At 43.3% G+C, this 14,894-nt stretch overlaps 1 protein-coding gene and 1 long non-coding RNA gene across 3 annotated transcripts in view; one reads left to right on the forward strand and one right to left on the reverse strand.

Moving 5' to 3' along the window:
• Positions 1-3,894: 3,894 nt before the first annotated feature.
• Positions 3,895-9,713, forward strand: LOC104004781 (uncharacterized). Its single transcript, XR_677820.4, has 2 exons — positions 3,895-4,011; positions 9,361-9,713. It is a non-coding gene; the product is annotated as an uncharacterized LOC104004781 (long non-coding RNA).
• CAPN9 (calpain 9) overlaps positions 9,107-14,894 on the reverse strand; it is a 54,369-nt gene continuing 48,581 nt past the window's right edge. For both annotated transcript variants that reach the window (XM_016940689.3, XM_016940679.3), the window contains 2 exons: positions 12,868-12,926; positions 9,107-9,526 (listed from right to left, as the gene is read on the reverse strand). In XM_016940689.3, coding sequence (XP_016796178.1) covers positions 9,500-9,526; positions 12,868-12,926 — 86 coding nt within the window. In that variant the 3' untranslated portion in view covers positions 9,107-9,499. The remainder of the gene's footprint in view (positions 9,527-12,867; positions 12,927-14,894) is intronic.

A 14,894-nucleotide genomic window follows, 5' to 3' on the forward strand; every position in this document is an offset into this window, starting at 1 on the left:
AAATTATAATATGATCCAACAGTTCCTCTGCTGGGTATGTACCGAAAAGAAAACAGGACCTTAAACAGCTATTTGTACACCAATGTTTATAGCAACATTATTCACAATAGCCAAAGGGTGGAAATAACCTAAATTCCATAAACAGATGAATGGATAAACAAAACGTGGGATACCTGTACAGTGGAATATTATTTCGCCTGAAAAAGGAAGAAAATATTGATACATGCCACAACACGATGAAACTTGAAAACATTATTCTAAGTGAAATAAGCTAGATACAAAAGGATGAATATTGTATGAGTCCACTTATTTCAGATACCTGGAATAGACAAATTCATAGAGATAGAAAGTGGAATAGAGGTTGCCAGAGGCTGGATGGAGGAGGGACTGGGAAGTTATTGTTTAATGATTACATAGTTTCTGTTGGCTTGTTGAAAACATACTGAAAATGGATGATGGTGATGGTTGTGCAACATGGAGAATGTACTTAATAACACCAAACTGTACATCTATAAATGGTTTAAATGGTATATTTTGTTGTACATATTTTATCACGATAAGATTTACAAAATGATTGTTGAAACTGATGATGATATTTGGGAAGATTTTGAAGTGTTTTCCTTATATTTTTATGACTTAAACTCGTTATAATAAATATATCACAAAACACCCCACTGTTTATAAAGCAGTTTAGAAATAGCAGGGCTGATAATTGGTGGATAGAGTTCAATGAGGACTTCATGGGTTATTATTGTGCACATTCCCATGAAATGCCATCCAAAGTAATATATAGCTCTGTGATTTCAGCTAAGGAAAGTTCTGTTTCTGCAAATACAGTGACCAATTCCTAGCAAAAAAAAAAAAATCAGCTTTGTAAATAACTGATTTGTTTTATATTTCTAGCAAATGAAATAATAGATCATGGTAAACATCATATAGGGTTTATGTGGGAATCTCAACCCCACATTCTCTAACATTTCCAGAGACTTTACACCAACTGAGTGCAGCTTGGGTTGGTGATGTTTTTAAAGTTGTAATAATTGTGTACAGCAGGCACGTTCTATGAATTGCACTGATTCTTTTGCTTAGCAAAAGGGTGTGCACCTGTTTTCTCTCACAGGTTTTAACCATAATGTTCATGGCTCCTATGAGGGCCACCCTGTGTGCTTGCAATTTCTATCTGGAAGGCATAATGCCACCTCCAGAGCCAAACACCCTGGATGCTTTTGGAGCAGTGACAGAGCCAGTTTCATCTGCCAGCAAATGGCTGTTGAGTAAGCAACCCTTCACAGAGCCACAAAACACAAGCCTATTCTGACCATTCAAAGGGACTGAAGGGGACAGGAATATATTCTGAATCCAAGATTTGCTTTCATCCACACTTTTGTTCCACAAACATTAATCAACACCTCCTGTGGGTCGGAAGCTGTGCTGGGCACCTAGGATACATGACAATGAATGTGGCTTGACCTCGCCCCTGCTGTTGAGCTGCTCCTCGTCCCTGGGGGAGACCTGCAGTGGGCGAGCATTGAGAGGCCAAAGGCAGTGCTGTGACCCAGCAAGGCTAAGGGCCTCGGTTCCAAATGGGAGACCTGTCAGTCCCAGTCCAGGGCTGCATCCTGAAGGGCTTGTCTAACCACGCTAGAGGTAACCAGGGCTTTGCTGGCTTTCTTGGCATTTTTCTGGGAGCAATGGGGAGGCAGGAACTATTGTAGGCAACAGAGTTACTCAACAGGCTTCCTGCGCTGGCAGAATGGGTATCCAGTATCCACAGAGTGCAGAAGCAGAGGCCCCTGGGGAAGACCTGGTGGAGCTGAGAGTGAGAGCAGACCCATCTCTCCTCTACCATGCGTTGTCAAGAAGCCCAAGGAGGCCAGGGTGAAGACACAGACATGGGAGGAAGTGACATAGAGATGGAGACATAAAGTCTCCATGCTTCCTCCCATGCCTGTGACTGCAAGGAGACGTCCGGGTGGGTGACTCTCTTTTTAGAATGTAGAAGGTAGACTGGGAAGGACAAGAGAGAACGCTAAACCCATATGGACAAGTGGACAAGCCAGGTTCTTGTATGTGTGTATAATGGAGGAGTTGAGTGTGTTGAGATGTTGAAAGGCAGGAGGAGTACAGCTTTATACTCCTTTATACATGCTTTATACTCCTTTATACATGCTTTATACTGCAAGCTGATTCACAAGGAGACTAGAACAGCAAATGTGAACCAGGAGCAGTGTATAGAGTGAGATGAGAAGAACACCAATAATTAGGTATAAACCCAGGGAGAAAGCATGATGAGACTATGAAAGAGCAGCCAGGGAGGCAGGGGAATGCCAGGGCAGGGTCAGGCCTAGAGCAGGAATCAGTCTTATGGGGGAAGGCGTGGTCCATGGCATCTCACATTGCAGACACTCCACACAGGATGCCCTCTGATGCTGTCCCCTGAATTGGGCCATTTTCAGGGGGCTGTTGAAACTGTGCCCCAAATAAAGAAACCAATGACTAACAGAAACTTGAGTTCGCAGCATTGCAGGTAAAAAAATAACTTGCTGAAACACTGAAACTCCCTCTGCCTATGAGATTTTTAAAAAACTGGCTGAAATCAGTTGTAACCAACACGGCCAATTGGAGTCTGTGCAGGACGAGCTTGCTGATGACACAGCCTGAATTTCCACCGCATGTTTCATATTAATTCTCCTGAAATTTGCATAGGGGACCCATGAGGAGGCATGGAGAGATAAAAACGCATGCCCAAGGACTTTCTAGACCTCCTCTTTCCTCCACCAATCACCTACTGATCTCAGAATACAGCCTCTGAATCTTTTCTAATAAAAATACTGCTTTGGAGCCAGCACAAGAAGACAGATTTGAGCTCGATGTTCTAGTCTCCTTGTGAAGCAGCTTGCAGTATAAAGCTTTTCTTTTCTCAGAAACACAGTGTCATAGCATTGGCTTCTAGCACATTGGGCAGTGAGCCCCTTTTGTTTGAAAACACACTGTTCACTGTTCCAACTAAGGAAGCTGTTCTGGTGCATTGAAAAGTGACTGCAAGGAGATCGTCTGGATGGGAGACTCTCTTTTTAGAATGTAGAGGGTAGACTGGGAAGGACAAGAGAGAATGCTAAACCCATACAGACAAGCTGGGTTCAGGTAAGTGTGTATAATGGAGGAGCTGAGTGTGTTAAGATGTTGAAAGGCAGGAGGAGTACAGCTTTCCAAGAAGCCTGGTCCTGATGTGGCCTACAGAGAGTCTTCTGTGTGACCACATTCTTCTCAGAACTCTGAGCTCTGTCAGGGAGTAAGATGAATTCTCAGGCTTGCTGGGCCCACCTCTGCTACCTTCTCTCCATCCATCCAATTAGACCAGGACTGAGCCACACTGACCTGGCCTTCTAGTTCCCAGAGTGAGAGAAGGAATCACATAATTTCAAGGTGCAAGGCAGCCCAGAGAGGTAAAGTGATATGGTTAAGTCCACACAGCTAGCTGGAGGTAAGTTCTAGACTAGAATACAGGACTCAAACTCTAAGTTCAATGCTGCTTCTATTACATGATCCTGCAGTTGCTCCATATGGTTCAGCTGTTCCCTTTCCTTGGAGAGTCCTACTGATAATGAACCAATAAACCTCCTTGGGAATATCACTGAGCTACGTTCTTCCATCAGAGGCACTGTTCAGGCACCAAGGAGAGTCTCACCCTCTGCTTCTCCTTCTCCCACTTCAGAAAAGCACTGTGGGGCTGGGAAAATGCCCCAGGCTGGCATCAGTAGCAAGCACAGCCTACTCTTGATTCACAGCTGTGGTGACGAGGCAGCCTTCGCACTGGTACTTGGCAGGCGGTCTTGGCTCTCAGTAGAATGGTGCTTTGTTTCTACTAATGATCCAGTACACTGAATTGGGCTGGCACCAATGACCCTGGTACCTCTGCCAACCAGGTCACATGCTCTGGGCTTTCTGAAGCCCTGGCCCCTCAGCGCACTGCGTAGCTCTGCACAGGACAGGGTGGAGAGGAGTCTGGAGGTAGGCTCTGTATTCCAGATAAACATGACTGTGGCCTGAGGCTCTCTCCAGGCACTGTCCAAAGGATTTGGTCTCAGGACCAAAATATTATAGGTTGATATGGTATGATATGTTTCATGTTGTAGGTTGATATGGTTTGGCTCTGTGTCCCCACCCAAATCTCACTTTGAATTTAATCCTTATACTCCTCATATGTCAAGGGCAGGACCAAGTGGAGGTTAATTGAATCTTGGGGGCAGTCTCCCCCATGCTGTTGTCATGAAAATGAATGAGTCTTATGAGATCTGATGGTTTTATAAGTGTCTTGTATTTCCCCTGCTGGCACTTCTCCTTCCTGCCGCTTTGTGAAGAGGGTACCTTGCTTCCCCTTCACCTTCCGCCATGATTATATGTTTCCTGAGGCCTCCCCAGCCATACTGAACTGTAAGTCAACTAAATCTCTTTCCTTTATCAATTACCCAGTCTCAGGTATGTCTTTATTAGACTGTGACAGTGGACTAATGCATAGGTCTATTCAGATTTTCAGTATTCTCTGAAGGTAGTTTTGGTAATTTATCTTTTTCTAGGATTTTTTCCATTCCATCTAAGTTGTCTGATTTGTTGACATAAAGTTGTTTAAAATATTCACTTATCATTCTTTTAATTTCTGATGGGTCAGCAGTGACGGCTGCTCTTAGATTCTTGATTGTTAATTTGTGTTTTCTGTCTTTTTTCTTGGTCAGTTTAGCTAAAAGTTTATCAATTTTGCAATCTTTTTAAAGAATCACCTTTTTGTTTCTTTGATGTTCTCTATTATTTTTCTCTTTGCTAGTCAATTGATTTCTGCTTTAGTCTTTCTTTCTTTCCTTTTAAGGTTTAATTTGCCTCTCTCTCTAATTTCTTAAGATGGAAGCTTAAATTATTGTTTTGAGAACATTCTACTTTTCTAGGTCCTGCTTTAGCTTAATCCTGTTAATGTGGATGTGTACAGACATGTGTAAATACATAGTTTATTTTTGTTTCATTCAGTTCAAAATCTTTCTAATTTCCATTGTAATTTTTCTCTTCAACTCGTAGTTATTTAGAAATGTGTTAATTTCTAAAATTTGAGGATTTCCCAAACTTATTTTTGTTTCTAATTTAATTCCTTTGTGGCTGGAGAACATACTCTGAGTGATTCAAATTCTTTTAAATATATTAAAAATTAGTTTTATGGTCTAGTATATGGTCTAACCTGGAGAATGTTCTATGTGCTTTTGAAAAAATGTGTATTCATTACTTGAGGGTAAAGTATTCTATAAATGTCAGTTAGTCAAGTTGGTTGATAGTGTTGTTCATGTCTTCTATTTCCTTGTTAATTTTCTGAATAGTTGTCCTATCAGTTATTAAAAATGGGTTATTGAACTCTCTAACTGTAATTGTTAAGTCTGAATAATCTGTTTCTTCTTTCAATTATATCAATTTTTGCTTCATAATTTTGAGACTCTACTATTAGGTACCATCACACTTGTAATTATTATATATTCCTAATGTATTGACCCTTTATGATACTGTAATGTCATTTCTTCTCTCTAATAATATTTCTTGTCTTAAATTTTATTTTCTCAGATATTGATGTAGGCACTCAAGCTCTCTTATTGCCAGTATTTGCATGGTACTCTCTTATTCATCCTTTTACTTCCAACTTTTGTCTTTTTGTATGAAGTATCTCTTGTAGATAGTGTACAATTGAATCTTGCTTTTTTATCCATTTTGACAATCACTGCCTTTTGATTGTAGTGTTTATTCATATTTAATATTATTATCAGCATGGCTGGATTAAGGTATGCCATTTTGTTTCTATGTCTTATTTTTAAAATCTGTTCTTCCCTTATGGCTTTTGTGCTAAACATTTTTTTTAAGTATTCTACTTTGATTCCTCTGCTATCATACTGTATTTTTGAGTTATTTTCTTAGTGGTTGCTCTGTAGATTATAATCTGCATCTTAATTTATAACCATCTAATATTTAATATCTAATATCATTACCTGAGGTAATACTGACTTAATTCTAAGAAAATATAGAAATATTGCTACAATACTTTGTTTCTTCCTCTCTCCTTTATAATATATCTCTCTATTGTTATAAATCCAACAACATAGTACAATAATTAATGCTTTATATAATCTAATGTCTTCAAACAAAATTAGAATGGAAGATAACATGTTTATATAGTCTTTTACATTTACCCACAGATATCCTTTTGAGTGCTCTTCATTTCTTTCTACAGATCCACAGTCTCATCTAGTTTTATTTCCTTTCACCCTGAAATACATCCTTTAATATTTTTCCAGTGGCAGGTCAGCTAATAATGAATTCTCTCAGTCTTTGTTTAACTGGGAATATCTTTATTGTGCTTTCATTTTTGCAGTTCTAGTGGAAAAACAGAATTCTTGATTGAAAGATTTTTCCTTTGGCACTTGGAATGTCATTCTACTGCCTTCTGTCGTCTGTCATTTCTGATGAGAAGTCAGTTGCTAATTGCATTGTTCCCTGTTCATGATGAGTCATTTTTCTCAAGCTGCTTTTCAGATTTTCTCTTTTTTTCCCAACAGTTTGACTTTGATGTGTCTAGGTGTGTATCTCTTTGTATTTCATGTGATTTTGGTGTGAAGCAGTAGCGTTAGATAGCTCGTGTATACTATTGTTTAATTAATTAATTTTTATTTTTATTTTTGAGAGAGTCTCGTTCTGTCACCCAGACTGGAGTGCAGTGGCACGATCTCGGCTCACTGCAACCTCCGCCTCCTGGGTTCAAGCAATTATCCTGCTTCAGCCTCCCTAGTAGCTGTGATTACAGGCATGCACCACCACACCCAGTTAATTTTGTTTTCTCTCTCTCTTTTTTTTTTTTGTATTTTTTATTTTTTTGAGATGGAGTCTTGCTCTGTCCCCCAGGCTGGAGAGCAGTGGCACGATCTTGGCTCACTGCAACCTCCACCTCCTGGGTTCAAGCGATTCTTCTGCCTCAGCCTCCTGAGTAGCTGGGATTACAGGCACGCACCACTACACCCAGCTGATTTTTGTATTTTTAGCAGAGATGGGGTTTCACCACATTGACCAGGCTGGTCACGAACTCCTGACCTCGTGATCTGCTCGCCTTGACCTCTGAAAGTGCTGGGATTACAGGCGTGAGCCACCATGCCCAGCCACTGTTTAATTTAAAGGTAGTAGGGCAGGAATATTTTGGTGCCAAGACCTAAAGCATATATTATGCAGGTGGTGATAGACATAATGTGAATGGCTATAAATCGCAATTTTCCTAGGACAGCTCCAGTTTACATCTATTGTCCTGGTGTAATAACTAATATTATTCCTTTCACACTCAAAAGCTGTTGGTTTGAATTATAAGCTACAAAATCACTTTAATTATAGTTAATCAAACTCATGCATGTGAAACATCTTCCTTTGTTTCTGGGTGTCAGTATCAGACCATGTAATTCAGAAACAAATAGAAGCTAAATTCATACACTTTTTTTTGTTCTCAACTCATGATCGTATAATAGTCTGTAGAGCTCTATTGAACTCTCCTTCAAGACTGGTTCTATAATTCTTGGATTCTTGCAATGAAGAACAGAGGTAAACCGAAAGCATGTGATAGTATCTAACTCTTTTAGACATTTAAGAAAACACTGGTTCACAACAGTGGGCCTTAGTTACACTGAGGGCCTGTTATGTGTCAAGTACTGTGCCTGGCACCTTCTACTTACAATTTCATTTATTCATCATAAGATCTCAGTGAGGCAGAAATTACCATCCTTGTGAGTGGAGGAAACTAAGTCTCAGAGAGGTTAATAACTTTCCCAGGGACATATGGATGGAAAGAAAACAGGACGCCCAGTTCATAAACTTCATTTCCTGGGTACCTTTCAAGCAGAGGAAAAATCAGTGAGAGACAGTTATGTGCTCCTGGACATAAAGGCCTAAAGGCACCCTGTGGGAGTGACACTAGACAAAGGAGCTCATATGGTGAGTCCCCTTCCAAGTTTTACCTGTGAGCAGGGCTAGTGTTCATGACATCTAACAAACAATATGGCAGCAGTGTGCATCGATGAGAGTGGGCACAGGCCGAGCACAGGAGATGGCATGTCTGGGGTTGTACTGGCGTGCCCCAGCACAGAGCCTTGGTCCTAAGCCTGCTCCTGAGAGAGGGCTCTTGTCCTGCATCCACTGCTGCGTGAACCCAGGGAAGGGCTGGAAGGTAAAGGAGAAGATCATGGTACCTTGGCCACGATCAGGGACAGGGTTCTGATGAAGCTCCACTTCTTTTTTTTTTGAGACTGAGTCTCGCTCTTGTCGCCCAGGCTGCAACCTCTGCCTCCTGGGTTCAAGTGATTCTCCTGCCTCGGCGTCCTGAGTAGCTGGGATTACAGGCACCTGCCACCACGCCCAGCTAATTTTTGTATTTTTAGTAGAGATTGGGTTTTGCCATGTTGGCCAGGCTGGTCTTGAACTCCTGACCTCAGGTGATCCTCCCACCTTGGCCTCACAAAGTGCTGGGATTACAGGTGTAAGCCACCATGCTCAGCCTCCACTTCTAACTTGATCTTCATCCCAACCATTCTCCCTCTTTCCCTCTCGGTATCTCCCGCTCCCATCCTCCACCTCATCTGCCACAAGTGTACCAGTAAGAATGTGGGGCTTGGCATGTATTGAGCCAGTATCTTCTCATGTTACCTCCCATTATTCCAGTTCAGTGGATACTCCTGTTCAGCACTAGTGAGCTATAATGAGGATTCTCTGGTCTGTTTTCCCCCATGATGTTGGGGATGAGTAAGATCAAACCTCACCAGAATCTGAATCTGGACTCCTTGAGAAGAAATAATATCATTCAGCTTTTCTGACCCAAAGTCTTCAGACACAAAGAAAGTCTGGACTGGATAGTGACTGTTTTAGTTACCACCTCTCGTAGGAGGAGGTAGAGATTGTCACCTTGATCCACTCTTATCGGAGATGCACTCTTGTCCAATTATCGGAACTACCTGAAGTCTTCCCCGATAAGGAAGCACACTTATGATGCAGAAATGCTAAATTATGACCTCACTCCTTTTCCTCCTCATCTTATTCCACATACACATTTATAAAAACATGTTTTATAAAGGATGTCTGATCACAATGACTGGAGCTACATGGAAGTCAGGATTCTGTGCGTTAGAACTCTGAGTAATTCTTAATGGAAGGAAATAAGGAAAGTAGAGTGTGGGAAAGCTAGTGATGCCTGAACCTGGATGTAAGGCACAGGTGGCGCCATCAGCCCCCTTAAGGCAGTGACTTTACAAAGGAGTAGCACAAAATCAGAGAGTGTAGCTGAGTTCATTTCATTCTTCCCAGATCAAGATGAAGGGAGAAGGCCGGACGATGAGAGGGGAGTGAACCCTGGGCGTAATGGTTTCACACCAAGAGAAGTTCTGAAGGTCAAGGTCCAGAAGCCAAGATTCAGCTGGGCAGGCTGCATCTCTACAAGGCAGCCTCAGATGTTCATTGTCAAATGGATGAACTGGGAAGAGAGAGAGAGAGATGAAGGGTCGTTGTCCTTCCATGTCCCTTCCAGCCTCAGCCTCAGGAGTGGCCCCAGTTTGCTGATATCACAGGAGATCTGCTATTTGATCATTTTGCCTGCCAACTTGGATGTCTGTCTCAGCAGGAAACCATTTAAAGAAAATAAATGAATTCTCAGCACTTGACATTTTCTGGAGGACCTGAGTCCTTTCCAAGTGAGCTCATATCAAGCACAGTTGGTAAGACAGAGACGGGAAAATGTGCTTTCTCCCTGTTAAGAGGACAGCCTCGCTGAAGCATCTTGGGCAGGGCAGTATTAAGTGACTTTTCCTTGTTGATGAGGGGTCTTCTCACTTTTGGGAGAGAGGTGACCCTCCACCATGGAGGGGCTGCAGGAAGTGGAAGCAGGTTCCATAGCTGGGGGGTGTTAAAAGTGAGCTGAAGGAGAAGTAGCATGGAATTCCTCCTCATTTTCTCTCCCGAGTCCACCCTGCCTCCTCCTTCCCAACAGCTTGTTTATTACAGCATGGTGACTTGGGGCAACGTGATTATATGAGATGGTTTTTTTCTCCCTTCTCTGTCCTCCTTCCTGGGCACAGTGTATATAGTATGAGAGCTACTGTAATGAAAGGTGCACAGGCCCTTTTAGGAAAGTGATTGCGGGTGAGGCCAACTCAGCCAGGAAAATCTCCTGTTGCTTCCTAGGATGGGTCACGGGAAAAGGAGAGGGACTTTAAAACATGGATACTTCAGACCTGGCTGCACACTGGACTCACCAAGGGGATTAAAGAAAAACAATGCTTGGGCCTCACCTCCAGAGATTCAGATTTAATTGATCTGGGGAGTGGCTGGGGTATCAGGATTTTTAAATCTCCCCAGGTGATGCTAACATGCAGCCAGATGTAAAGATGGTAGGTTTAGAGGGAGAGAATGCAATGGTTTTCACTGTTGTACTGCAGGGTGACGATATGGGGCAGGGCAGGAGCCTATTCCAGCTCCTACACCTGTGGACACTTGCGTTAGAGGTGTCCACACTTCTACCTTGAAGCTGCAGCACTGGAATACTTCCTCCACACTGCTGGTGCTCTGGAGCCTTTGACTAGCCAGGGGGCCGCTGAGTAACAAACCTTCCCACTGTCTCCTTCCACCATGGACCAGGGGCAGCCATCACACTTCCTCATGTTTTTCAGTGACATTACTTATCATTTACCTTAAAGTAAATGACAAATAAAGGTGGACCTAGGGGTCTCTCTTGTTTTCTTTCTTTCTTTCTTTCTTTCTTTCTTTCTTTCTTTCTTTCTTTCTTTCTTTCTTTTTTCTTTCTTTCTTTCTTCTTTATTTTTCTTTCTTTTCTTTCTTTTCCTTCTTTCCTTCTTTCTTTTGATGGAGTCTCACTCTGTCGCCCAGGCTGGAGTGCAGTGGCACAATCTTGGCTCACTGTAAGCTCCACCTCCCGGGTTCATGCCATTCTCCTGCCTCAGCCTCCCGAGTAGCTGGGACTACAGGCGCCCGCCACCATGCCAGGCTAATTTTTTGTATTTTTAGTAGAGATGGGGTTTCACCGTGTTAGCCAGGATGGTCTCGATCTCCTGACCTCGTGATTCACCCGCCTCAGCCTCCCAAAGTGCTGGGATTACAAATTCCTTTCTTTTTTAAGAGACAGGGTCTTTCTATCACTCTCATCCAGGCTGGAGTGCAGTGGCGAGATCATAGCTCACTGCATGCTCAAACCCCTGGCCTCAAGCAATCCTCCCGCCTAGGCCTCCCAAATAGCTGGGACTGCAGGTGCACACCACCATGCCCAGCTTCCTCTTATTTTCATAAAAGAATAATTTGTGTGTGCACATCTTTCTTTGGAATCTTGGATTGATCAAAGGAGGTATAGTTATTACATGTGTCCTACATGCTGAAGTTGAAAGACAAAACTAGAGAAGAAAAATGCCCAGTTTCTGTGGGAGTGATTATAACAAAATAGCTAATATTTTTGAGATACTATTTATCAAGTAATCAATTAAGCCATTACAATAATTCTGTGAGCTAAGTACTAATAGTATCTCCATTTGACTCACCGTAATAATACGTAATTGGCTCAATGAAATAATAATGCGTCCAGGGATCTGAGATACACACTTGAGAAAATTAGTGGTGAGTCAACATAATTGCCAAATTATATGATATTATTATAAAGCAAAGCTTTTGGTGTAATATTAAGGCCTATGTCTCTTTCTGTAAATGGTTAAACTGAGGCACCGAGCAGCCTGCTTAATCGAAATCAGAGCACAAAAGAGGGGAGGAGGTACAATCCTCTAAAACACATACTGTCATCAACCTCTTCATCTTGAAATATTCAATTAAGTGTTATCCAAACCCAAAGTTACTAATGAATTTGGAAATGAGCTGGCTGTGACTGTGAGTATGGAAATTGGTGGAGAGGAGAAACTCCAGAGACTGGGGAGGAGCCACAGGCTGCCTGGCTTTAGAGTTGTTAGGTAAAAGAGAAAGCAGACCTGGAAAGAAAGATATAGGGAGGGAAAGAAGGAAAAGGGAGATAAAAATTACAGAAACCATTGAAGGAAACTGCTCCACAGTTTCCCCTCTGCCTTTGGGCAGGAGAATGTCTCAAGAGCGTTCCCAAGCTTCATGTGCACAGGAATCAGTGGGGTCCTGTGAAAGACGACTTCCATTCAGCAGGTCTGGGGCAGGGCCTGGCACTCTGCATTTCCAACGCTCTCTCCTTAGTGATGCCTATGCTGCTGCTGGCCCATGGACCTCCCTGTGAGCAGATGGGGTCCACTGGGATCCTCTGGGGAGAGGGTGATTGAAACCCCCTGGAATCCTTCTCCCATACCTCTGACACTCAGACCCATGGTCTCCCACCCCCGTCATTGCTACAATGGCCCCGGTAACTGGCCAGTTTTGTACTTATTGGAGTCTGGGGGAGCGTCATGGGAACCACGGGACAACATGAGCAAGGGAGAGTGAGCAAACTGGCAGCTGGAAGGCAGGCAGGCTAAGTTACCCAAATGACAGAAGGAAGAGAAGGACAAGAAGGCAGAGTCTGCTCACTCACTCAAGTCAAGGTGATTAATCTCTCTATGCCTCAGTTTCCACCCTGCAAAATGGGGATACTATTGGTACTTAGCTCACAGAATTATTGTAATGGCTTAATTGATTACTTGATAAATAGTATCTCAAAAATATTAGCTATTTTGTTATAATCACTCCCACAGCTAGATGTCAGCCCTTGCATGAAATCAGGCATTCGGCAAACATCTATGCAGCGTGGACTCTGCCGGGCCCCAGCTGGGTCCCTGAGCAGAGGGTCTGGATTGGCCATACCTCATTTATATTGAGATGAATGAACTCCTTGTTCTTTGTACTGAGAGCCTGGAACACCCCTGATAGGAGAGAAGGGGGAAAGGCATCCTTTTAAAGACAATTCCTTTACCAAGTTTGTTTCCCAGCGACCGAAGGGCCTTCCAGTGGAGCCTGTGGGGAAGCTGCTCCATCTGGTGGTAAACAAGGACTTTCATCAAGGGCGGCGATGGGACTCGGGCCGGCTGAAGGGGAACTTCTCTGAACGGATGGAGGCATCCAGTCCTGTAGCAAGCCAGTGGTCACCTAAGCCAGTCAGCCGGCCAGCAGCTCCTGGAGCCAAAGCAACGCCCCTATCTTAACCTTCTGGGGGGTACAGGGCCCTTGAAATCCATGGGCCCCAGAAAAAAAACACATGTACGTAAAGTTTTGCATGAATCTGAAAGTTGTTAGTCTCGCCCTTGTAGGAAGGTGCCGTGGGTGCTGTCAGAGGACAGAGCAGCACAGGAGAGCATGCCAGCACTGAGCTGGGGGCTGGGTCTACCGCATGGTGTAGTGACGTGAGTGCACCTGAGCAAGTCACTGCCCTCTTGGGGCCTCAGCCTCCTCACCTTCAGAAGACGAGGTCAAGCCAATCAGCCCTGGCTTCACTTGAGAATCTCACGGGTAGCTTTAATAATACAACCCAAAGTGGGGTGGGGGACCATCACTGGACACAAGAAATGGAAGAGACCCAACAACCAAACATGATGACTGGGTCTTGTGTGGATCCTGAGTCAACCAAGCAACTGTAAAAAGGTAGCCTGGAAGACTTGGGCATGAACCGGGCACTAGAGAATGTTGAGGGTTTGCTGAGAATTTCGTTAGGTGTGCAAATGGTATGAAGATGATGCTAAAAACAAGTCTATCAGCTGGAGATACTCAGATGAATGGACAGAGTTTCTGAGATCTGCTATTAAATTATTTAGGGGGAAAATGTATGTGTTGCGGGAGCACAAGGGAAAAGTTAGCAAGATGGTAATTGTTGAGGTTGGGTGTAAAGGTCTGGAAACACCTGGCGAATTTGCATAACTCCCAATGCTGTGTGCCACCCCTGAGATTCTAACAGAATTGGTCAACTGTGCAGCCTGGTCATCAGCATTTCTTTAGGCACCCCTGGAGATTGTAATGTACAGCGAAGTTTGAGAAGTGCCGATGTGGAGTGCACGGGAACCTATTATGATTCTTTATATCTAACTGGAGGGTTGACATTCTTACAATAAAAAGTTAAAATAATACTGCAGCAAAGCTCCATCCTTGGTAATTCTAAAAGCTCTCCAGGCAAATCTAATGTGAGGATCCCAGAGTGGATGGTGTTAAGCCTAAAGGGTCTTCACCCTAATATTCCTCTATTATAAGAAAAGCTGAGGCACTCCCACCCCCCGTGCTGGGAAGGATTACACCTGGGTGGTTTAGAAAGGGAAAGAGCAATGGAGAGAAGAGAAACTAGCAAATCTCATTATTTCTAGGGTCAGCTCTGACCACCCTGTAAGTCTAATAATGGATTCTGTTTCAGGAGGGGTCTTTCTAGAATGCACCTCTCACTAGCTACCAGTAATCCCCTAGGGAAAGCCGGCTTCCTGGCTTGATATACTAGACCGTTTGGGGCCTGCTGGTCTGTCTCTGATTTTCTCTCATCATTCCTTAATCAACACATACTCATTGATTGTCCAGAAATTACGGCTCTCCTGGAGCTTAGAGTCTAGAGGGGCTGTGCTTCAGGCAAGTAATTAGTGTTCTGTTACCAAAGAAGCAGAGGGAGCTGTCATGCTGATAACCGAGGGTCACAGCCCTCACCTTTTTAATTTAATTTAATTTAATTTTATTATTTATTTATTTATTTATTTACTTACTTATATTTTTGAGATGGAGTCTCCCACTGTTGCCCAGGCTGGAGTGCAGTGGCAAATCTCAGCTCACTGCAACCTCCACCTCCCAGGTTCAAGGGGTTCTCCTGCCTCAGCCTCCCGAGTAGCTGGGATTACAGGTGCATACCACCACACTTGACTAAT

This window comes from Pan troglodytes, chromosome 1 (genome assembly GCF_028858775.2).
Source record: "Pan troglodytes isolate AG18354 chromosome 1, NHGRI_mPanTro3-v2.0_pri, whole genome shotgun sequence".
NCBI lineage: Eukaryota > Metazoa > Chordata > Mammalia > Primates > Hominidae > Pan > Pan troglodytes.